The sequence below is a fragment of the Athene noctua genome, chromosome 1 (genome assembly GCF_965140245.1).
Source record: "Athene noctua chromosome 1, bAthNoc1.hap1.1, whole genome shotgun sequence".
Lineage (NCBI taxonomy): Eukaryota > Metazoa > Chordata > Aves > Strigiformes > Strigidae > Athene > Athene noctua.
Window position 1 is genome coordinate 108,883,511 of NC_134037.1, and position 23,941 is coordinate 108,907,451.

Here is a 23,941-nt window from a genome sequence, read left to right on the forward strand (position 1 = left end):
TTTTCATGGAGCTTTAACAGGTCAGATAAGCACAGAATGGGACACAGGCCAAATCGACTGCTAAATTACAGTGAACGCACAAGTGTGAGGTAGATTAGAGCCAAACATCAACAATGGGAAAGCCTGCACACAACACTGAGTGAATTAATCTTCAGATAAACTGCCACAAATTAATTTTCCTAGTGAGGAAGTAAAATACTACAAATACGGAAAAATCTATAATTAATGATCAAGAAATTAACATCCAAGTCAGTCATATAAAGTGAAGTTAGGAAAACTAAGAACTATTCATTCCAGTTATTTATTCTGTTTATTGAATTGAAAGAAAGGGAATACAAACATTTCTGTTAAGTGCTGTGCACCAACATGGAAAAAGTGTCTTTTTTTTTAAAAAATCCTAATAAAAACAAATCAGAAGTTAATGTAGTTCCAATTGAACAATTTTTAAAGATATGTTTAAAATACTACACATTTATAAAATAAAAAAGTTAAAACGGTGTTCTGTAAATAATTAGTAAAACAAGTGAAAATAAATACGAGACCCAAAGTTCTTATGTTTTTAATGTAATATAGCAAAGAAATTTTTAACTACTTAATATAATCCGAGGAGAGTAACAAAAATCCAGAAAGTTTAAGAACGCAATCCTTTGAAACATTTAATATCAGTCCATAGCAAATAGTCATTACATACCAAAAGCTCTAAGTGTTAACTAGTTCCACCACAACTCCATATAAATCTTGACAATTTAGAAATCTTGAGATCAACAATAAAGTTCTTTTCTTGATCTCTACAGCTTGGTTTGTAAGTACATACATGCTTTGAGGATCCACTTTGTCCCATAAGTTTTCAAGGAGCCAATAACTTTTTCCATCTGTGCCTAAAAATGTTAAAGATCCAAATCTAGCACATATACCCTAATAATGAAAAATGTTTAAGAAAAAAGATGGGGCACAATGAATTTCAAATTTATAAAAATATACTGATATTAACCAAAACCTTCTGGTCAAAGGACACTTCACATACACACGACTTAAAGTATGCAATAAAACATGACAAGTACCTAGAACGTTTGGTTCTCTGTCTGATCATGGAACACATGCACACACACATTCATACCAGATGGGAGGAACACTCTCACAGACGTTTTGCTGAATCCAGATTATCTGGATTAATAGACAGAAAACTTGTCTACAGTTTATTTCAACAACTAGTAGAGGCAGCTACTGCAGCAGTAGTTCAACACTGCACACTTCAATTAAGTCCACCCTGTTTAAAAAAGTGTCAGAGTTAATGTTTTTTTCTGTCTAAACATTGTTAGAAGTAGCAGTTTTCAAAATTAAGTATGGCAGCTGAAAACGGACTCAAGCCAATGTGGAAAAGACAGGAGGAGGTCAAAAGGAGGATTAGCCATTTATGGCATGGGTGTTCCTCTTAATAGTTGTCTCAAAAAAAAAGTTAGATACAAGTGTATTTTGTAACTAAAAATACAGACAAACTATTGAAAGTGCATTTTTCCTCCTCCCCAATGAGTTACAGTAGTTTGTCTGTTGGTCAGTAAATCCTACTTTTTATGACCATTCCTCTTTCTCTACCTCCCTCCCCGTTTGGGTCTACATCTCCCCTCAAAACTACAGCTAAATGTATGAGTCCTGGCTTCCTGCTAAGGAAGCCTTCAAAATTGATTTTGGGTGGGAGCATCACTTAGCAGTGTAAAAGTACACAACTAGACACAAACTCCCAACAACATATTGAGCTTTATTAAACATTACCTGTTTGAAGCCAAGTTGAGAAGTAACTGGCAAGATCTGGATAGATTTCTAGCTTGCATCTTTGCTCTAATCATAAAAAGAAGTTAATTTTAAAGTTGAAGAACTTTAGAAAAGACAGAGGGAATTTAAAACAAATGTATCATTTTCCCCCACTACCCTCCCCTCCGAAACAAGGGCAGATCTAAGATTTTCCCTTTTGTGCTCCATTGTGCCTTGAAAATTACTTACCTGAACAGCTAAAGTACATTCAGATAATACGCTTCAGCATAACTTTTTTAAACGATCTGCCTTGACAATAACCTGGAGCTAGTGTGAATATTTTAAGCCAACAGCCGACCAGAGACAGTTACAAAAGGAGTACACACTTACAGTATTTTCTTCTCTAAAACCATAGGTCTGTTGACTAGAAATACAGTATTTATTGCAGGTGTGTACTTGTTCCAGCCTTAAGACTCCAGCCTATGAACATTTTTAAGCACATGGAAATCAACGTGTTGCAAATGAGCAAACTTAGTTGTTCCCCCCCTCCCCTCCAGTCTCATTTTATAGTCTGTGTACAAAAAGTATTGGTACTTTTCAATTCACGTCTTGTGAATACATGACATGTTAGAAATAGTTTAGGTTCCTCTTTAATCTGCAGGTTGGAAGGGTAGTCATTGCTGCTAGATCTATAACGTCAGTTTACTGCGGGACCAAGTAGTGTGGTGAAATGGAGATTACTCTCACCTTTCATCTCTGCTCGTCACCTGCAAGAAGCAGACAGCTACACAATACGCTGTTAGAGAGACACCCTGGAAACAGTGCCATCTGCACGGAGCTTTCCTTCACACTGCACAGGCGCACCACAACGCTCAAATGGAGATGCTGGAACATGTGCTTCTCCCTAGCTCTCCTTCTAAATACCTGAGGTGTAGTTTAGAGGTACAAACCAAGTCCAGAAGAGAAACCTCAGAATAAAGGGGCAGTATTTTGGTAAAAGTATGAAGTTTAAATTTCTAATTATAATGCGTTGCAGTGCAAAGCAGGCATCAGCCCATATACACCCCCACACAGTTTGTACCAGGTAATGAGTCTCACTTTTGTTTGGATATGGCCACTACATTAAAAATGCCCACTGAAGTGCATAGGAGACTTAAATTTAAACTTGGGATTTGATCCAGCCTTCACCACTTGCCTAAAGCTCCCACTGAAGTCCCATGAGTAGGAGGTAAGCAAGTAGTGCCAGACCGTTGGTATGAGACATTGTTAAAAGACATCAAAACCAGGATTATTATTCTTACTCTCCCTACATAATGTTTTGTTTGAAAATAAGTTCCAGAGTAAGACAATACTAGGGTAACTTCCAAAGACTCACCTATTGGCATTGCTTATGAATTATACCGTGTTTTGAACATACAAAACACTGTTTATACAGTTTAGGTATTCAATTTTTATTTAAAACCCAAAGGTTTAGCTTACTCAGATTTGACCTCAGGAAGTTGTCAGTTTCCCTGCTACACTGATGCGACAGGGACCAGACTGACTAACCTTACGCTATCTGAACTAGGAAGAGAAACCAACAGCTTCCTATAGAACTAGCTAAGGGAAGAAGGAACTGATTTGTAGTCTTAAGTTTACACATGTATTCCCAGTACTGTGGAACAATAATTGCTATCAAAGAAATTCACCTTAAGACAAGTGTATAAGATTGAAGATGAGAACATTAAGTTTCTACTTCATTTTGGAGATACTAAGAGAGGAGTATGTCAGATTCAGGCCTGGTCTCAACCAAAGTATCAGTCTTAAATCATGCTTAAGTTTACACACAAGGCAAGAAACCCCACCATCTGATGGCTGGAATCTGAAAAAAAAAAAAAATTAAAATAAAAATCTAACCTGACAAGTTTCCCTTTGTTTTTCTGGGAAAGAAAAAAGGGCCTGTTTATGTTAAACTTCACATTCCCACTCATCAAAAGTGGCTACACTTCTCTTCCCAGGAACTCTGGCAAACCTTCCCCCACCCTTCTTCCACACATAACTAATAAGGACACTAGATTATTTTCTCATTAAAGGATGGAGTCCACATTTCTGTGCACAACAATTCCTAGTGGCATGCCTTTCCCTGTTCCCTCTTTACTTCACAGCAGTACCAACACTACCTGTCCACCCAAGGTGGCAAAAGGGAATCCAATGCCATCCCATAATGAATTTGTGTAGTACAGAAGCACAGAGATGCCAGGCCAGCTGTTTATGTCAAAAAAATAAAGTTATAAACGTCTTTCTCTTTTCTTAACGTGGGTTATTAGTGGAACTATTCCTAGATGTGTCAAGATGTTCACAGCACCAGCTTGCAACAAGGTCTGGGAGAAGCATTTAAATCTGCAAACTTAAAAGTATATTCTCAAAAAGAAAATCTATACACCTTTATCAAATAAAGAAAAATTTCCATTGGAATACAAGTGTTTAATTTTGATTTTATGTTAATTACTTTTACAAAACGTTGACTCTGAAGAAAGGACTCTCTCAACACATTTTTCCCTCGAGGTGTAGTCTACCTTTTACACCAGCATTGTTGCATATATTTATGTAATTAAAAAAAAAAGACCTTGTCTTGTTTAACTCTTAGTCTAGTGGTGCACTCTGAACGCTTTTTTTTTTTTTCTTTAAAATACACAGTTTATCTGTTAAGATGGACAGCGAGTTCCTCCTCCTAAAGCAAGCTTCACTGCCCACGTAAAGCTCCTTCCAGCCACTGCTTTTGATTGGGTCTCAAGACACTCCAGAAAAGCATCAGTGATACCATGTTTCACAACACTTCTTGCATTGTTTTAATTCCAAATGTATACAAATGAAGTCATTTTAATCCTATAAATAATTTATTTTTAAAAAATTGTGCTGTTAACCCCTTTGCAGGGCAACGAGCTATGTGAAAAGTACAAAACTTTTTGTCAAATGCGATACTGAGAGTGCTTTTGACATAGTTCATTGGTTTATCATCTCAATTTATATATACTGCGCAACGGGCAAGGCTAGAATCCATGAACCAAGCTGCAAAGATCTCAAGCTAAGTAAGGCGGAGAGAGACTTGAGAAACAAGAGAAGGAAATACTTTCCTATCCAATGTATACTCTTCAGACTAAAGCACTCTTTCTATCAAGCCTTCTAAACTGTTAAATAAAGTGTTCCAAACAAGCATTTAAACTTCATTACACAGAAGAGCAACAAGAACAGTAGCCTGCCAGACAAAAAGGCAGGAGGGAAAAATATATATACTGAGTTCAATGGTTAGCCTGAATGTAGCACAGTTCTTCACAACCGATGGGGGGGGTAATTTCAACACGGTGTCCAACAACGTTCTAACGACGTGCTTCATCTCGACTGGTTACTATGAAGCAAGGTGGTAAATGTTTGGCCCCGACCGGGCTTCAGAAATGGTTCTTTTTCATGACGAGCATGTCTGTCCAGCTATCAATCATGTTTGTTTGCACCAAATCCCAAGCCATTTAAAATACGACTAATTAAGTTAAACTGAAGTCGTCTGCTCCAAATTCGCCATCAACTATCCATGCTACTGCATTCCTCTGAGCAAAAACAAAAACATAAGAGAAAGAAATCACATCTTGAAGATCGTATCAATAGTTAATCTTTCTATTATAAGGTCATTAATACAGTGTATTTACATAAGTTTTACTAAACATGCATTAGTTAATGGATCTTACACTGTAGGTAAACCCCATGTTAAAAATTACTTATTTTAGTTATCATTATTCGTATTAATTTAGAAAATAATTTAACATGTTAGGTGTTGGTACACAAAGAGCATCTCTTTCAAAAAGAAGTAACACACATTTGCATTCAAGTACCAGGGGAGTGTGCTAATTACAAAGCTGTCTGTCATCCATTTAAGACTCCTAAGATGTTAGGTATTATTCTGTGCACCTACACCTCTTGTGGAAGCACTGCTTTGAGAAATCAATTTTCTATTGTTTTGATTTTTATGGCATTTACGGGCTTATTTTCTGGAGGAACTATGAAAGAGTGAGCAAGCAGCTAGAGAAAACAAACAAAAGCCATGAGTAAAACTAACTGGAGGATAGGCTCTGAGTCCTTATGGGTACATTCAAGGCGTTACAAACAGAAGATTGGCCAGGCTGGTCCACCTAGTCCAAAATCAGAAGCAGATGTGTCAGAAAGCACAGGAGCAGAGAGAAGGTGGTAAATCCTCCTAATGTCCTTCCAACTTTCATCCATTTTCACCTAATGGACGTTCTGAACTAGAGGTGTTCACTTATCTAGTAGCGCTCAATGGGTTTCTCTTTGATCACACTGTCAAGATTCCCCTTGAATTCACGTTCACACCTAGTATCCACAAGGTCCTGTGGCAGTGGGATATACTGTATTTCATTTTAGTGTCTACTGTAAATTTTTACCACAAGGTTGAATGTGTAATGATAGAAGCCTATAAACTGCAGAACAATCCCCCAGTGGTTATCTCGTTACAATTGGGGGGGCAGGTGTTGGGAACAAGTGTGCATTTTGTCACTGAAAAAACTGCACTGTGCCTCTCTCCTGGACACAGATGATTCCTGCTGGTTAGTAAAGAATCAGTTGTGTACAGATATTACGGTAGGAAACGTCATTCTCTCCAGACTTTGGAGATTCCTTTTGTAAGCACTGTAATACCATTATTCAGTTTGCAGTGTGGTCAGAATACACTATTTAAATTTTAATAACATTGTGTGTTATTAAACCTCAAGCATCAGAGACAAGATTTTTAAGTAGTCTATAAATAAGTTAATGGAATCCTGAGGGTCTTAGTGACACTAGTTTTCTACAGGGTCATGTCACAAATTTTGGTGTAATTTTGGAAATACCAGTTGTTTTGTTTTTGTTTTAAAAACATAAATAAAACTTAGAGAAAAATCAAATGCCGTACCTTTTTAAAAAAAAAAAAATCACTAACTTTTTTAGTAAAATTAATAACTCTAACCCAAGAGTTTAAAGCATTTTTTCTATCCTATTTATCATAAAGAGAATCCACTGAACCAGCTGCCTTTGATGTAAACTTTTCGTGATTAGAGAACACACACACACTGGTTTTTACCTTCAATATCCTGGTTGTCTACGAAAGGCGCCGGTCCCCATATTCTAACAGTGCCATCATCAGAGGCGCTGGCCATCATGGATGGAATCTGCGGGTTCCAGCTCACACAATTAACAGTACGCGTGTGCCCTGTCAGCTCCGCAATTGGCAGCTCACTACGCTTGTGCCAAATATATACTTTGTGATCTAAATAAAATGGGCATTAAAAAAACATAATGAGAAACACTGTTCTGCACAGACCGATTTGTCATATCAAACACCAATTCCACAGAAGCTCTCAGCACCTAAAAAACCCATTAATATTGTAAAACCCATGTCTAAGACCCATGTCTGTTGAATATGCTTAGCACTAAGTTTTTCTTCTACAAATGATCAAAAGAATATGGGTAGAGCTCTTCCACTAAAAGACACGTCCTTTTAAGGCTTGCAAATCTACTATGCTTGGCATTTGAAGAAAAACTTTTTTTGACTTACAATGCAAATAATCCAATCCATGGCTAAAGAGAGAAACCAAGCTGCTCTTTAATTTAAGATAGGGTATGGTAATCTTATTCAAAAGGAAGTCTTGCAGGTTTTTTTTCTTAAATAAGCATATTTAGATTAGTACATGTACTATAAAATCATAAACACTAAGGGAGAATATTTACAAGCACCACCTGTTGATGGGTGCTAGATAAGATCTCAGCTCTAGAGTGTATGAAATACACACTTGATGCTAAAGACCTAAAACATTCCAGTGAAAGTGCAAACAGAACAAGTGAGGGAGAGCAAGGCAGCTTAACATCTCAAATTGTGAGCTATTACCATCTTTGACAAAGAGGAATTTTTGTGTGATATTTGAAGATATTAATTTGTATGTATTAAAGTAGATGCAATAAACAACCCTACAGATCTTACTTTGTGATAGGAAGCTTTTAATTACTTCTAGCAACATACTAGAAATAGAATAGTGAACCAGTCAGATACTTCACAGCAATTTTTAGAGCAGTGTTACTACTTTATAACCAACTGTAAGTAAGAAAAAGTGACTAAAGGTGTTTTGGTTTGGGTTCCCCCCCAACTATAGGCTAATGGCCTTTAACAAGCCTGTGGGTTGACCTCTCTAGGAACATGTTTGGAATATTCCAAAGAGCAATACAAACTGAACAAGTATGTATTACTAGTATTATACAAAAGCCTAGTATTTAGGTCTAGCATACCAAATGAAACTATTTTAATCTATTTGAAAGGTTTTAATACAGATGTCATTCTGAAGGCTTAGCAGTCCAACCAATCTTTCTCTATTCCTCCTCTCAACCCCTTACAAAACAGACTTGCTCTCTGACCTACTTGCTAGAATAGCATCATGGAACCATGTGATAATTCAATTGTCTTCTGCTGAATCAGCTCATTTGAGTACACCACCTTTATATATACTTGTATTAATGCAAATGTTCTGGTTGTGTTTACATTCCACTTATGATTTCAAGAGACTACATATCCACGCTACTCAACACAATTCACTCTCGGATTAAACACTGGACATGCAAGCCTCTGCTGTCTGGGAGAATGAAAGCCTAAATACAAATCAGTGTTCCACTGCTTGTCAGAATGCCTATATTTTGCTTCAGAAAAAAAAAAGTTAGCTAGATTAAGGCAGCAGTCAATTTCCCTCTCAGGAAGAGGCCTCCATTTTCTTCCTATTGATGCAAATGTTAGAAAAAAGCCTACCTAGCTGACAACATGCCTTAAATTTAAGAGGTTATAACAATGTAACCAGTCTATTACTTTAAAAAGGCTACGACAACGCAATGTTATTTTTGTTTGCTTCTTTTTAAAAATATAGACTTTCTCAGTAGCCACATTTGAAACAATTCAGTGCAAAGAAACAACAACTTCAGACAGTCCATAACTAAATAGAGTGCCATCAGTTTCAATTACTGAACAGTAGTTTTTAGACAAAGATAAAAAATAAATAAATAGGGGAAAACAAGGACTGGTGCACTGTAACATCTACACCTACACATGGACATCAGTATGGCTCAACACAAATCCTGAACTTTCGGATACTCGGGTCTCAAAACAAGAATCTTGTTCAACCATGAAAAGAGGTTCACGCTGGATTGGAAGACTGAAGGTGCTGTCCTTCAGTCATATTCCACTGGGTCTGGTCAGAGGGTGAAATTTGGTTTTAGAGACCCTTGGTATTTTCCAGAAGAGGATAGTAGTAAATGTCCTGGCCAACCACATTTCCTAACAGCTGTGAGTTACATATTACTGATTGCATACATGTTCCAAGAGTAATTCTTGGTCCTTCATAGGCTTGACTCTTAAGTGACCTTCATGGGAGGTGACGGCACTACATCAGTGACAGAACTGAAACAATTCAAGATATAAACCATTAACTAATTTCTATTCTTGCCACAGACAGTTGAATAAGAACACACCACAAAGCCTTTGATCACCAAGAAGCCCTACCAGACTATGTCAACAACTGTTTAATTTGAGACTACTGTTGGTAATTAAGATGACTCTTCTGAAATTAAAATAACCTCACCACACCTGTATCTTCAACAGGCAAATGAAGCTGTTACTCCCCTGAAGTATTTTTGATCCAAACTATAAGCCTAAGTATCATACCACAAAAAGAAAAAGCCTCAGAACACCCCACCCACTTCTAATTAAAACTGTGCAGATGCTTTTGCTTTAGAGGAGCAACACAAAAGAGTCATTAATTCTTCCTACTATTACCATCCTCTCTCAAAAGATTCTTTCTGCCAGCACACAATTATTTCTTGAAGTATGCCACAATCTCAGTGCTCCTCAAACTTATTTAATGAGCCAGATGCTTGCCTTTATAAGATGACAGTTGCTAACAACATCATTATATAAGTAAGGTATAGGAAGGATACAATGTTCCAGTTTTCTGCACAAAGGGAACGATGTTACCTTCACTGCCACTCGCGATGAAGTCTTCATTATGACCTCCAAAACATGAGTGAATTGTGTAAAATCCTTGTGTAACACCTTGATACTTTCTCACTAAAACTCTGTCCTGTAAGTCCCATAAGTGAACTCCCTGGAAATAAGTATAAAGAATGTTATTTTATCATTAAACATTATTCATGACATTCTTTTGAAACACTAAAAAAATGAAACATGATGAAAGTACATTATTTCAGACAATTTCAGTACCACTACTAGTAAGCAGTATTCAAGAGAGTAAAGATATACCAAAGTACTAGATTAAACTTCCAGTCTATGGTCCCTTCCATTCTGAAAGCTCTTATTCCTACCCAAGTTTCCAAAAGTAGAAATAAATAAATACAATTTAATTCTCAATGCCCCCAGACTTGTCAGCCTGCCACAATTTTTGCTATACCTGGCTTCTCAATGCAATAGCCAGATATTAACATTTAATAGTGTATATTTCATAGCACAAAAAACTCTTGACTATACCTCAGTCAAAAAAAAAAAATCACTGAAGAATGAGATCGCCATGCTGTATTTATGAATATTAGGCCTCCATATTACATGAGATACAAGTGGTTAATATCAAACATTCCAATTCACATCAAAATAGTTTAAAAAACTTAGCAGTTGCAAGTAGATTTATTTGCATTTCCATTTATCATCACCAACTCACCTGAGTTGCTACATTTAACAAAGCTAAACGGCCATTTTTTGAAATAGTAAATGACATAATAGGATGATCTTCTTGTACTCTGAAATGATAAGACAGTGTTAAGAGTACACTTGACCAAACAATGATGCAACACCAAGGCAAAAGGCATGTCCTGTCTCTGCAATATTATCAGGGAAAGACAGTTCTGAATTTTAAATTAGGTATGTGTCTATACATCACTACAAGCGAGGTCTACAATAATTTGCTTATATTTATGACAAATCCCAAGACCAAAAGGGTTTCAGACCTCAAATCCAACTCCTAACTTCAAGGCAGGATCTACTAAAATATGCCAGGAAATGGGAAGACACCTCTTGATGACAGAAATGTCAAAACATCCACCAGAAACTTACTCCGGTGCCTAGGAAGTTATTTCTTGCTGCAACTGGAACTCACTAAATTCTCATCCCATGTTGTTCTCCTCTTAACACTGAGAGCATTTTAAAAACTTATTTCCTATCCTGCCCCACAAACCCTTCCTCAATCTTCTTCTGACATGAAGAACCAGAAATTCAAAACCAAAGAAAGAGGTAGTTACATGTTCCTGTCTGTAAGATCCTCAAAGTTATAACCTCGAATTCGCTGGTGTGTGTCTGATGCTAGAACAGTTTTCCCATCACTCAAGCACCAAAGGCATTGTACTCTCACCCCTTCCCAGGAGTCAAGGAGATTACCATCTAAATCCTGATCAGAAGAGAAAAAGAAAAAAATTTAACTGTTAGTCTCAGATTTCTCAGTTGTGTAACAGAAGGTGAAAGAGATATTTGTGTCACAACTGCTACAGAAAGCAATCTTACCCTGTAAAAGAGAGGGCTTAATGAATTAGGACTTGGTTATCTTAACCAAGAGCTTTTGTAGAATCCCTTTTGTCACTTTTTATCATGTGTGACACATGGAATCTACGTCATGTCACGAAGCGCACCTTTGCGGTGAGTGAGGTTTGCATACTGCACTATTATTCTGGGACATTTATCAGATGACAAATGATCAAGAGTAGGGTGAGACTGTAGACCATCACCCAAAAATTAACACTGGTCAAGTAAAGAGGGTTTCGAATTTCTGTTTACACTACGCAAAGATAGCATGCAAAAACTAAGACAGACACAGTCCAAATTTTGTGGAATAAAAAACATCTGTGGACAAAGGCACTTTTTATTAGTGTATTTTCTAGAGCAGCTAAGAAGAAGTTCCCAGCCCACAAATCCTCCTTTAGGCAGACAAAAGATGCTTGAACCCTTCTAACCACTACATACAGAAGTGCTGTTGAAATACTAGCATTAATGTATTGCTGCTTTGAATTAAAGGACCAGAAGTTTCAGTGTACACATACAAGAAAACATGAACCTCAGATATGATCACAACAAAACTTACATTTCTTGCTTTGTTTTCAATGAGACAGATGCAGAGAACTTACACACTGATAGAACTGTCCACGTTGACCTCCTGTTACAAAACGCTTCCCATCAGGATTCCAGGCCACACTTGTTAAACTGTCTTCATGAGACTGGCTCATCTTTGTCCTTAGCTCCCCAGTCTGGAAAATAAACAAAGGCAGCAAGGCCTTATACCAGAACCCTTTCCCAAAAAAGCATTGATATTTATATCTGACATGCATAGTGTTTGGAAATGCACATATTTCAACATGTTTATTAAAAAGCAACAGAAACCTATGAATAATGCAACAGAAGGACAGAACTACTTCAGCATCTCCAGCGACCCTGGACTTGATTTGGGACAACTTCTGTTGTCCCTCAAATCAAGAGAGATGGACTTCTTGGTGTGTCAGACAAGACCATGAGTAAGGAGAGGAATTAAAAGAAGTTGGAAGAACATGTAATAGAGGCAATATGAAATAAAAAAACAAATATGGAAATCAAGGAGGCAGGATAAAACTACAAGAAAATAGGAAATAACAAAATATATTTTAGTAAAAAGTTGGGAGTATCAGTATTTAAAACATTTTCCTTCCTGAGCTGGAGCTTTCCACGCCAAAATTTAGCTTTCATCCCCAGCTTATAATGCTACTGTTTCACAAGACAGAATGCCAACAAGTGGCTTACCATTGTCAAAACAGTAAGGACTTCTCTCTATTCCCTTGTGCCAGCTCTAGTGCTCTTCACTAAGCCAATTGAGTCAATTAAACAGAAGAAAAGTATTCCAAGGGTGAAAAAAATGTAACATTTTTGGTTTAGGAAACTAAATTAGTTCAGAGTCCAAGGCAGTGCAAGAAAGACTATACAGCCCACAACTGAGGCAGGGGAAGCTTTTATATCAACTCAAGTGCCCATAAAAAATCAACAGCAGAAAAGGATTTTCAAATTCATGGAGGAAATAGCAAAATGCCCTACTGTCTGAGTGAAAGAGGAAGTTCTGAAATCACCAATTTAAGCCTCTCTGGATCTTCCACTATCATCACTGAGAGGATTACAAAAAGTAAAAACAGACTGTGTCTTTTATCTTTGCTACTTGTTAAAATCTTCAGTGAGCAATTGGTCCCCTTAGATGATAATTCTGCCCTCTGTTTCTCTTGATTAATTTACTGTGCTTCTCTTCAGTAGTTCTCTATGGTCCTATGGATTTATGCCATTCCTTCTCAGAAATTATCAGTAACCAGATACACTAGAATTGCTGCACAGTGCCAGGCACTTAAGATTTGAACATTAATTTCAGTTCTGTATAAACCAAGCACAGAATCTGTACACTGCCGTAACAATTTTTTCCAATTAGTGGGGGGGCAGGGAGATCAATGCCTCTTTTTTTATACACCTTCACACAAGTTTGTAGAAATTACATGATTAACATTTAGATATTGAAACAAAAACAGTAGGTTAACCACAAAGTTTTGCTCTTAATCATCACTTACTTGTACATTCCAGAGCCAAAGCTCAGAACAGTCATCTGGGCCACAGGCAACAAGATAGTTGTCATCTGGACTCCAAGCAATATAAGAGACACCATATGCGTGACCTTCTAACGTCTTAAGTAGTTTTAGCTGGTGAGAATCCTGAAAGAAGAGAGAATCTGTTGAGACAATGCAAATTAACACCTACTAGATTCCACATAAACAGTGTGTCCAAGTACAGCGTGGCAAGTTTGCTTTGTGCAACTTGGCACCTGCATTTTACAAAATATCAACAGGTTCTTACTGGAAAAGCAGTTGCTAGTTTACAGAGTAGGACCATAAAATGAAAGCTTTTAAGTTTCAAAGTACAAAACAAAAACACTTGAAGGTATTTTTGTTCTAACTTTCCATGGTTCTGAATGTGGAACTCACAAAACACCATTGTGCATAGAGTTGTATCTTACACTATGCTCACTTTAGTATAGAAGATTTCTGTACTGTCAAGTGTCTCTACATCTACTGGAATAGAAAAGTACTATTATCCATATTTTACAGAATTAAGTTACTTTTTTAAAAAGTAAAGACATGCTGGAAGCCTGTTATGGTTAAACATAGAACCAAACCCTTTATGTACACTGTGAAGAGAAAACCTCCAAGTGCCAATGTTTTTATAAACTTGAGTGTATCTTGTGTGTGCTGCTCAAGAAAAAAGTTTAACAAAGATATTTTTAAAACCTGCCTTGAGAGGTGTTCTTATTTCACAAGTGTTGCCTACAGCAAGCTGTTGCATCTTTTCTGCCAGATTTAGTGAATGAAGCATACTTCGCTCACGCAAAGTATCTCGTATCACCTTTATGCTACAACTGTTCTACTGCTGTCTTGTCAAAGGAACTTGACTTTCAAGCATTTTATCAAACTAGACACTAATGCACTGGCTTCCTAAATACATAAACATGCTTCAATACAGTATTAGCACTGACTCTTGACAACAACTTGCATATACAGAAGGTAGAACCGAGCTTGTTAAACTGTTGGCAATTTTTGTGAAGCCTCATGGAAAAGGGCAAGTGGACTTTCCTCCACGTACCCCCTTTTATTTTTCCTGTGTGAGGGATGTTTATACCTATTTCTCTTTTTTAAAAAAAAATTCAAATTAGTCACTTTTTGCTTGATTTTTCAAATTGTCCCTTCTCTTTCTTTAATTTTAGTATTAATCAGCAAAGCAAATCTTGATTCTAAAGAGAAAGAACATGGTCAACAGAGGAACAGAGTGACATGAAGGACTGTTTCCTGGGATCAGCTGCGAGGGATACGATGACTCTCAGCCAGCCTGCAGCTTTGATGGTTCTCTGCTAGGAACCAGGCTAAGAAAAGAAAATAGGCTAAGAATAATCTTCAAAGCACAAACATATGCTAACAAATGGATCTCCTTAAGGCCCCTTTCCATTCATGGTCTGCATAAGACACAGCTGTGTCTGTAGCTAAACTGATCTGCAAGGAAACATAGTCATGTTTGACATCATCTCACATCCTGGAGCTTGCCTGCAATTGGCATATTTCATTTTACATCAGGATTAAATTAGCCTGTCACTTTTGCATCACATTTGAGACTCATAAGGAGCAAGATACATAGGATATTCCTCTTCTAATGACAGGATTTTGTGGCTCTTGCTATCTCTCATCCTGCTCTCCTCCTTCTCTCCAAACACAGCAGAACTGCTATACCATGTTTTGCTCTAAAACAGCAGTCTATGGTATTTCAGGAAAACTTCACCAAATTTAGTCAATCTGTTTCCCACCCACCACCAAAAGAAATCTCAGCCCTTCTATCCCTTACATATAGCTTGTCAGATTTTTGTTATGTAGAAGTTGATACCTGAATAGTTAAGTATGCAATAGTTGAGCTCCTTGGCTGAAAAGCCAAAAAACCTGTCAACAGTTAGAAACTGCAGAAATAAAGGAAGGTTTCTGTAAGGCACAAGTTAAAGGAGAGCTCTATCAAAGACAATGCATGCCAGACAAGGTGATGGATGCATCTACTGTGCTTATCCTTTGTGCTCTAGAGATTCTGCCATACTTCGTAACAGTCAATTAATGCATTCCTCACACAAACCTAGTTCACTCAAGACATTATTTAATGCTGCCGAGTCTGCATAAGAACTCTGAAATGAACAAATGAAAACAGAAGCATGGGTTAAGACAGCTTAGACATGTAGCTGGGTTTTAGAAAAGAAATAAGACATTCATGGTACGAAATGAAGAAAATACATGGAAGCAGTGTCATTACACTTTTCTTCATCACCTCTCTTGAAGAAAAGGAGAAACAAAGGATTCTTACACACATGAAGTGTGTGTAGAAAAAGAAATACTGTTAATTTAAAACAGTGTTCTCCCATCATTTGTCCAGACAGAGCTAGATGGATGTTTCCCTGTAGTTTATCTATACAGATTACAGCAATTTAAATATCTAAAGCCTTGAAAACTTGATTAAACTTACAGTTCAAAAGACATTGTCAACTGCTACAGAAAGCATGAGAAGCATGCTTTGGCAAATGTAAAGATGAACCATTCGAGCTATCTGGCCTAATGTTATTTAGACATCCACTGCCCTGAGAGGGTTTCAATTTTTTTTTTAAACATACTCAAACACAGAAGATGAAACTCTACAAAGCTGCTTTCCCACTATTTATTAAAGATTTTGTTCCTTTAGCAACCCTTGGCCAAAATGGTTAGTCAAACACAGAACATTTACTTGGTTTGATTTATAAAACGCACTAATCAAGATGTTGGGTATTAAAACCCAACAATATAAAAGGAAGATGTGCATCTACAATCAAGTGACAAGTCAGCAGCAAAAACATATGATCCTTAACTTACAACGACTCTGTTAAAAAAAACACAAAAAATGCAGATAGTTTCCTAACTACATAACAAAGTCAGCTTATTGCTGCTATGCATCTCTTGTTACTGGAGCCAGGGTGCTCTGGGCCAAACAAACCACAACAGCTCTATGCCTGAAAAATCCACAGCACTTGCTATTAGTTCAGAGGCTATGTAACAACTACTCATACGGAACAGGGTTTTGAAGTTCTCATCTTCTTAACAGCAAAAAGGACCCAAATTATATGGCTACCTAGCCTGTAGTGGAAGAAAAAGATTAAGTTCAGCTCTCAAATTCTACTGAAAGCCAGTATGGAACTGTAAAAATCTTCCACTTGGCACACCAGTTTGCAGTTGTGTGGTTAAAAAAACCTGTAGGAATCTTATTTCTGATAGTGTTTTACAAGCATTAACAACCTCAAATACTGTGTGCATATGTTCAAGCTTATTCAGTTTTCAACTGATATGAAAGTATGTCCATATATTTCATAACACTTCTACAAGTACATTAAAAGTCTTAGCTTCACTGCTCAATCTTTTTATTTACATAAGAATAGATATGGGTAGGAATGACAAATCTTGTAGCTGTAGGATATTTCTTACTTATTAGCATCAAAACTTAAAACCGTAGTCTGTAAGAAAATGAATGGGTATACTTCCACGTGCCAGTGGATTCTGACAAGTGTTTAAATCTTCAGCTCAAGCCAAGGCATATCTTACAACAGCAACTAGCACGAGGTGGTATTCTGACACAACTGCAGTTTAACACATAGCATTTCATTACTCGGAAATAAAGTAATGAATGGGGAAGTGGATAGAGGATTTAAATCCAAGTATACTACTAGTAACAAGATAACAAAGGTGTTAGTCACATACAAAGATCAGAAATACTCTTAGTAAGAGTGATTTAGAAGAAAGGTTCCTCAAAGACATCTCCTTTCACTCCCACCCGATACTTCTTAAGGCCTTCAAGCTGAGAGCTCCCCTAGAAGGTACCAGCAGGCTCCACCCCATGGTATGGTTAGAAGCACACAAAGTTCCTGCCCCAAAGGAGCCAACAGTTGAAGCCTCACACTCAAGTATCAGGTTTTCCTCTCACTAACTTGCACTGACCATGACCTTCACTCTTTAACATCCCAGAGAAATACCCTAGTCAGTGAGCTACAGTACTACAGCCTGTCCTACAAAAAAATAAAATCAAACCATCCTAGCAAGAGAAAGCAGAGAGGGAAGGGAAAGGCAAGTCATACACATTTTAACGTTGCACACTTACTGGATCAACCTGCCATATAATAACAGTTGTGTCCTTAGATCCTGTTGCTAGTTTAGTGCCGTCATTGGAGAATTTACAGAACCACACTTCATTACAGTGCTCCGTTAGTATCTGCTGTGTATAGCATGGGAACTGTTTCCTGGGAAAAGAAAGGGATGTATTCGCAGATTAATATGAAAGCAGTAAAGAGTTATTGTTGTTTTTTAAATCAAGCTAGTAAAAACTTATTTAAATTCAAAACCAGACAACTTAGAAAATTTCTCTATTAACAGCTACTTCAAATAAGCACAGAATGAAGTGTCTAATATGGTAAAAAAGCTCACAACCACTAAGTGATCGTAACTAATAAGAATATAGAACTATTCTTATTCCACTCGCATAATCTGTTATGCTTTCATATAACTTGGAATAAAACCAACCTCAGAGTGTAACAGCTTATTACTATCACTTCTATAGAAAATATTACATATAATATAGTAAATAATACAGAAAATACTATATATAATAGAGCACAGAAAATACTGGAGTCTAAACCTCTTTGAATCCTGAGTGCAGTGTTTTATTTACATGTGAGGTTTCTAAGTATCTAACTCAGCTATATCTTGCCAAGTCTTTAGAAGTGATTCTTACATAAAAATTGAGTAAAAGAATAGTCTTACTTCTATTTCTTGAATGTGATCTTGCGATAAGTTAGATGTTTCTTTGCCTTCATTTTGTGCCATTTTTCATTTTCTTTGCAGGGTACCACATACAATATCTAAGCATAACTAACATGATACCATTATGAGCTTTCAACTTGAACTGTTTTCCCTCACAAAGTCTACATTGTTTTGTAAACTGTTAAGTGTTTATCAAATAAAATATTATACAATAAACTACTGAAGAAGAGTCAAAAATTCCTCTAGGGCTAATACTTAATATTCGAGTTACACACTGAGGAAAAAGCTAACAAGTCAAAATATTAAGTTATATAAGAACTGGAGACAAGGTTTATTTTATTTACAGCTTGCCTACTTGTATAAGAATTTGAGAACTAAGATAAATGTAGGCTTTTTCAGCAGATGACTGCTTTTATAAATAATACCGCAGTAACTACAAGTTCCTTGTTCAGATGCACTAAAAGGTAGTCTCTAACCACAGACAATTTTTTCTTAAATGCAGGGATCCTGAAGTGGTTTAGTCTTACGCTGAGTTTTTATGGTGCCCGGTGCAACAGGGCAACACAACAGTACTAATGTAATGACAGTCTCCGTGAGTGTACACATCACTCGAGATAAACTGGTCTAAAAGAAAACCCCAACAACTTACTTCCTTTACGTTTGTGTTTAAAAATACAGTTTGGTGGTAGCCAGGCTGACAGATATCTGAAAAGCTACTTCTTACCAAAAGGCAGAGAAAGTTCTGCTTAATACAGTGTCTACACCCTCTCAGTACATCATCTCTTACTTGAAGATGCTTCCTAGTCCATGCTTAAAGACTCTCAAGCAGCACTAAACAACGATACAGTCCCTCATTTCCTGTCTTATGGTAGAGGAGGATAAACAAAAGTACATATACATATCTGTAGTTGGCTTCCTTAGTTATATCTACTTACTCATTTATAGAGAAAGACAAGTCTGTTCTGCTCCTGCTTCAAGTTGCCCAGGAGCTGTCTACTGGCCACTAGAACAACACTGAGCTCAAGGTAAAAAGCCCCACCCATGAAAGAAGACTTTGTTTTCCTTTAAGTCTAGAAGGAAGTAGTCAAGCCCTTACACAGATACGTGCACCTACAAGGAAGAGTGTTTCATTATTATTTAGCCATATTGTAATAAGTTAATGTTTTTTCTCAGAGCAGCAATTTGCTGTAAAAGGTGAAAGAGTCTTTATGCGTAAGTCATACGAAGTACAAGGGGAACACTGCACCCCAGGAAAGCCTTTTCAGCATATTTCATTTTAAAAAATAATATATAGAACAATAACTGTTGTCTTTTAAACCTTAAGAAAAGCAGCCAAGGTTTTGTAGACATGAAAAGCAAGCAGTGTTATGCTGGAGTACACAATTTTCACAGTAAGGTGGCCTTTAGGCTCCTATCAAGGGTAACAGGCACAGTTGATACAGCTGCTTGCACACACATCCCACTATTGAATTATGCTATTCACAATCCAGTCAGATCGAAGCACTCTCACAAGAAGTTCTCTTAACTAATGAAACATACAATCCAGCAAGTTTGACTTCACAGATAGCAAGGCTGACATTAACCCTTCTGCAGAAGGAAATAGCAGCAGTCTTGGAACAAGAAAAGAAAACCAGCTGGTTTAAGTTTCTAGTTTTGGTAATTAGATATTACTGTAGCTCAAAGGTTTTACTTTTTTTGAAGTGTTTCATTACAAATTGTTTTGTTCAGCACAACAAACTTGAATCATGTTGTTCACATACTGAAATAAAGCATCTAAAAGTTGTCTGTTGTATTTACAAAAGTTCAAAATTCCAAATAAAACACCAGCTACTTTTTAACTCCATGTACATACAATCGAACATTTATTCCTCAGCTTCTGTAATGGTTCTTTTTCAGAAATGCTACACTAAGCTAGTAGCTAGAAAGCAGCAGCCCTGACCTCTCATTTGGGTTTTGCTGTTTGTTTGTAAACTCAGACTAAAGTTTATTTACATGAAAGCAAGACAAAAGAATTTGGGGATGGGGACAACACACAAGACAGACGGGACAACACACAAGACAGACGGGACAACACACAAGACAGACGGGACAACACACAAGACAGACGGGACAACACACAAGACAGACGGGACAACACACAAGACAGACGGGACAACACACAAGACAGACGGGACAACACACAAGACAGACGGGACAACACACAAGACAGACGGGACAACACACAAGACAGACGGGACAACACACAAGACAGACGGGACAACACACAAGACAGACGGGACAACACACAAGACAGACGGGACAACACACAAGACACCCAACTAGGCTGAATAGTCTCAAAAGCAAAAATTACCACCCTCAAGAGCATCAATTCTCTATTATCAAAACCTCAAGCACAATAACATGGAATGCCTCACCTTCACTCCCAGCAGTTTCTCCCTCTTAACTCCCACTCTTATGAAGTGATTAACTTTTCATTAAACATTTTACCTATTAGTGCACTTCAAGCATGCTTGATCAAAATATTGCCAGAAGTCCAAAACAGATTAGTTCCAACTAAAAAAGGGAAAGTTGTCAGTGTTCTATCATTCAAGTAGTACAGAACTTAAATTGTCTAAGCTATTAGACTACTGTTACTTCTGTCAGTTTAATAAAAATTTGGCTTCCAACTGTCTAACTCACCTCATTATGCCCAAGCATGGCAGCACGTACAGCGCACCACATACTGATCTCAGACCCCTGCAACAGGTAGGTACAATAAGTTGAGTTGAGGACAGAATGGAAGCCTTTATTCTGAAAGTGGGTTGTTTTTGTTTGGTTTGGTGTTTTTTTTTTTTAATTAAAGTAGTTGTCAGTATCTATGTATGTATACATACCAAATATGCAAGCTCAGGAAGTACTACATTATGTAAAAAAAAAACCCAAGATAAATTATGGCCACACTTTTAAGTCAGCAAATAGATTCAGACTGGGTGAAACAGAGGTCCAGATTTGTTGCATATAGTATCTTATATCCAGCTCTACCTAGTCTGACTTCAGTAAACCATGCTGTTTACAACTGGCTTGAAGGCTCTTTGGGGTTTGATTAATCACATCAAACCCCCTACAGAGCATCCAGTGTTATTTATGGACTTGTGTAAAGACTACAATTAATCCGTTAGTCTGATTTTAAGACTCACTTATGAAGTAGGTAGGTCACAATTCCAGTATCTGAATTTCCAATACTCTTAAAATGAGGAACAGTCAAATGTCCATTCACACACACACAAAACTGCTAAAACAATGTGATGTAGCAAAATTGCAAGCTAGACAATAGCCTAAAAAAGTTACTTGAATACATCAAGTGCCAAACATAGTATTTGTAAATCCTTAAGATGGCTACAGTGAAGTACCATGGAAATCTGCATCTTTAAAAACACATTCTAAGTAACCCAAGAATGCAAGTCAAAGCAGCTGAGTTCAAAAAGTTTCTATAAGCAAGTTTATCAGGACTTAATTACTTCCTCAGGTGAGCTAACCTTAACATGGAAAGAATTCCCCTGTAAGTCCAAGTGTTAGCCTGTTACATGAACAAACATAAGGGTATCATATACAGCCCTTATTTTCTAAGTGTCCTAGCCCTCATTCCTTTATTACACCATGCACAGCAGTTTTCCATAAAAGCTACACTTTTTTAGGTCCTTAACAGTTTTGCTGGATGAGAAAAAAACACTCAAATCAGCCAGTTGTTAAAACAAACATCTTCCTGCTTCATATCTACTAGAGTACAGCATTTTCAAGATTCAGAAGCAGGATCAGCTTTGTTAAAAAAAGTTATTCATATAGTCTCAAGAGCCAATACATAGGTAAGAGGCATTCAGTTCTTACTACCTTACAAATCTGAGAAACTAGTTCTTTAAATCATTCATATTATATATTGTGTAAAACAAATGTCTATTGCACATTTCTACTCTTAACTGTTGTGTCCAAGAGCCCCTCCCTGTCCACTATTAAAAGTTAAAGCTGAAAGCTGACTTAACAATGCTTCGGTAGGCTTTCCACATTCCAGTAAGCTTGAAGACAGAGTCTGGGTAAGTAACATACTAGTTATTCTCCAGTGAAAACACACAGTAAACATGTTGATGAATAAAGACTGGCTCTCCAAAATCACAAGAAACTAGTAGCTAAGGATTAGCATAGTAATATTCTATTCATACTCATCCAATTAAAATGTAAAAGCTTCAGTCTTACCCTATTACCCCCTATCCAGCTACTGAAGTCTCTTATACACACCTTCTCTACTCTCTCCCTGCACTACTCAATGAGACCTGTCTTTTCCCAGTCAACTCCTGTTAATCAACTCAGAATAGTTCTCATGTTCCTTTTAACAGTAGGTACAATTATCAAAAAGACAAAGATAGTGTTGCCCATCTTAAAAGTCGCAAAGGTTTCTTACCTACTACAAACATGATCTATTAGCAGCGAGACAGAATCTAGATTACTATCTAGTTTCGTATTATGATATAGGCACCGGTCCCGTTGTAGTTCCACAGCCTGACGTAGAAGGTTCTGTAAACGCCTTGGAGGAAGCATCACAGATGGGGGTAGGTATGCTTTAAAAGAGTTATTAAGAAAAAACAGAAAAATATATATCAAAACCAAGTTAGAGTAAAACCACATTTTGAGTGTTTTTGGAAGAGACCTTAGTAAATAAAGCTTAAAAACTACAGGGAAAGAATGCCCACATCTCGTCAAATTTACAGCTATACATCTGGAATTAGAAGCACAAATTTCTGAAAAGCAGAGCTGTATGCAAGGTATTCGTAGTTATAGTACATGTTGTCCTGGCCAACAAGCACCATTTACACAAGCTAATTCAAACCCCAGTATTTAACAAATCTATAGAATTATAAAAAGAACAGTATCAGCTGTATTAATTTAAGGAATTCTCTAACAATATTACCAAAATAAAGAATACTATGGGGTTTACAACTCTGATACATAGTATTACACCAGCCACAAGAAAAAGAGAGAAGACACAGTAATTCATAGCAAAGTCTGAGACCACTATCAACCAGTTCTAGTGGTTATAGGCCACACTTAGTTTCAATCTCTCAGTATAGCTGGCATTTACAAAACACTCCCTGCCACCGCGCCCGCCCCCCGCCCAAATCACACATTTAATCACCAAGTTATACTATTACTGCATGCAGCAGAGCTAAGAAATAAGAGCTCCTATTACAAATAGTTTATCAGAGACAGCAAAAGGTTAGATACAAAACACCAAAGGGTAAAGGCACCTAAAGACATCCCTATTAACCAAGAAATACAAAAACAACCACCAGCAAATGCAGTTAAAAGTCAATTCCCTAGGATATCCCATTATGTAAGATGTACTGGATCTACAGAGGTGGGAATAAATTCTAAACACTAGAACATCTTACTCTGGAGTTTGTCCAGTAGTTTAGATCTGGAAGCTGTTCCTTTCCCTTCCCACTCTGCTTTTGCACGCAAGTCTTCTGCATGGCTACACATCAGATACCTGTTTAAAAAAGCGCACACACACCAACAGACCAAGTCTTTCTGGAATCATTCTTTTCACTTTTAAGCATGATATAGATCATAACATTCTTAATGAACTGGAAACAGGTGACTTAAGCTTGAAACCGATAGAAAAAAGACAGACAACTATTTCACACAAACACACATCATCTTCAGAACAAATGTCTACAAATTGGCAATAGAACAAAAACAGATTTTAGAGAAGGTAGAAATGTCTTATTTACATCTAAGA

The 23,941-nt window shown here is 37.1% G+C and overlaps 1 protein-coding gene across 3 annotated transcripts in view; it reads right to left on the minus strand.

Annotated features, from left to right (window-relative positions):
• Window positions 1-534: 534 nt before the first annotated feature.
• Window positions 535-23,941, minus strand: part of WDR26 (WD repeat domain 26) — a 33,139-nt gene continuing 9,732 nt past the window's right edge. For 2 of the 3 annotated variants that reach the window (XM_074897297.1, XM_074897295.1), the window contains exons 5-14: window positions 23,592-23,689; window positions 22,604-22,760; window positions 17,513-17,651; window positions 13,381-13,521; window positions 11,932-12,051; window positions 11,056-11,201; window positions 10,479-10,557; window positions 9,782-9,911; window positions 6,854-7,039; window positions 535-5,330 (exon numbers count right to left, since the gene is read on the minus strand). In XM_074897297.1, coding sequence (XP_074753398.1) covers window positions 5,305-5,330; window positions 6,854-7,039; window positions 9,782-9,911; window positions 10,479-10,557; window positions 11,056-11,201; window positions 11,932-12,051; window positions 13,381-13,521; window positions 17,513-17,651; window positions 22,604-22,760; window positions 23,592-23,689 — 1,222 coding nt within the window. In that variant the 3' untranslated portion in view covers window positions 535-5,304. Of the gene's footprint in view, window positions 5,331-5,836; window positions 5,910-6,853; window positions 7,040-9,781; window positions 9,912-10,478; window positions 10,558-11,055; window positions 11,202-11,931; window positions 12,052-13,380; window positions 13,522-17,512; window positions 17,652-22,603; window positions 22,761-23,591; window positions 23,690-23,941 lie in introns of all 3 variants that reach the window. The other variant, XM_074897296.1, reaches the window with a different exon arrangement.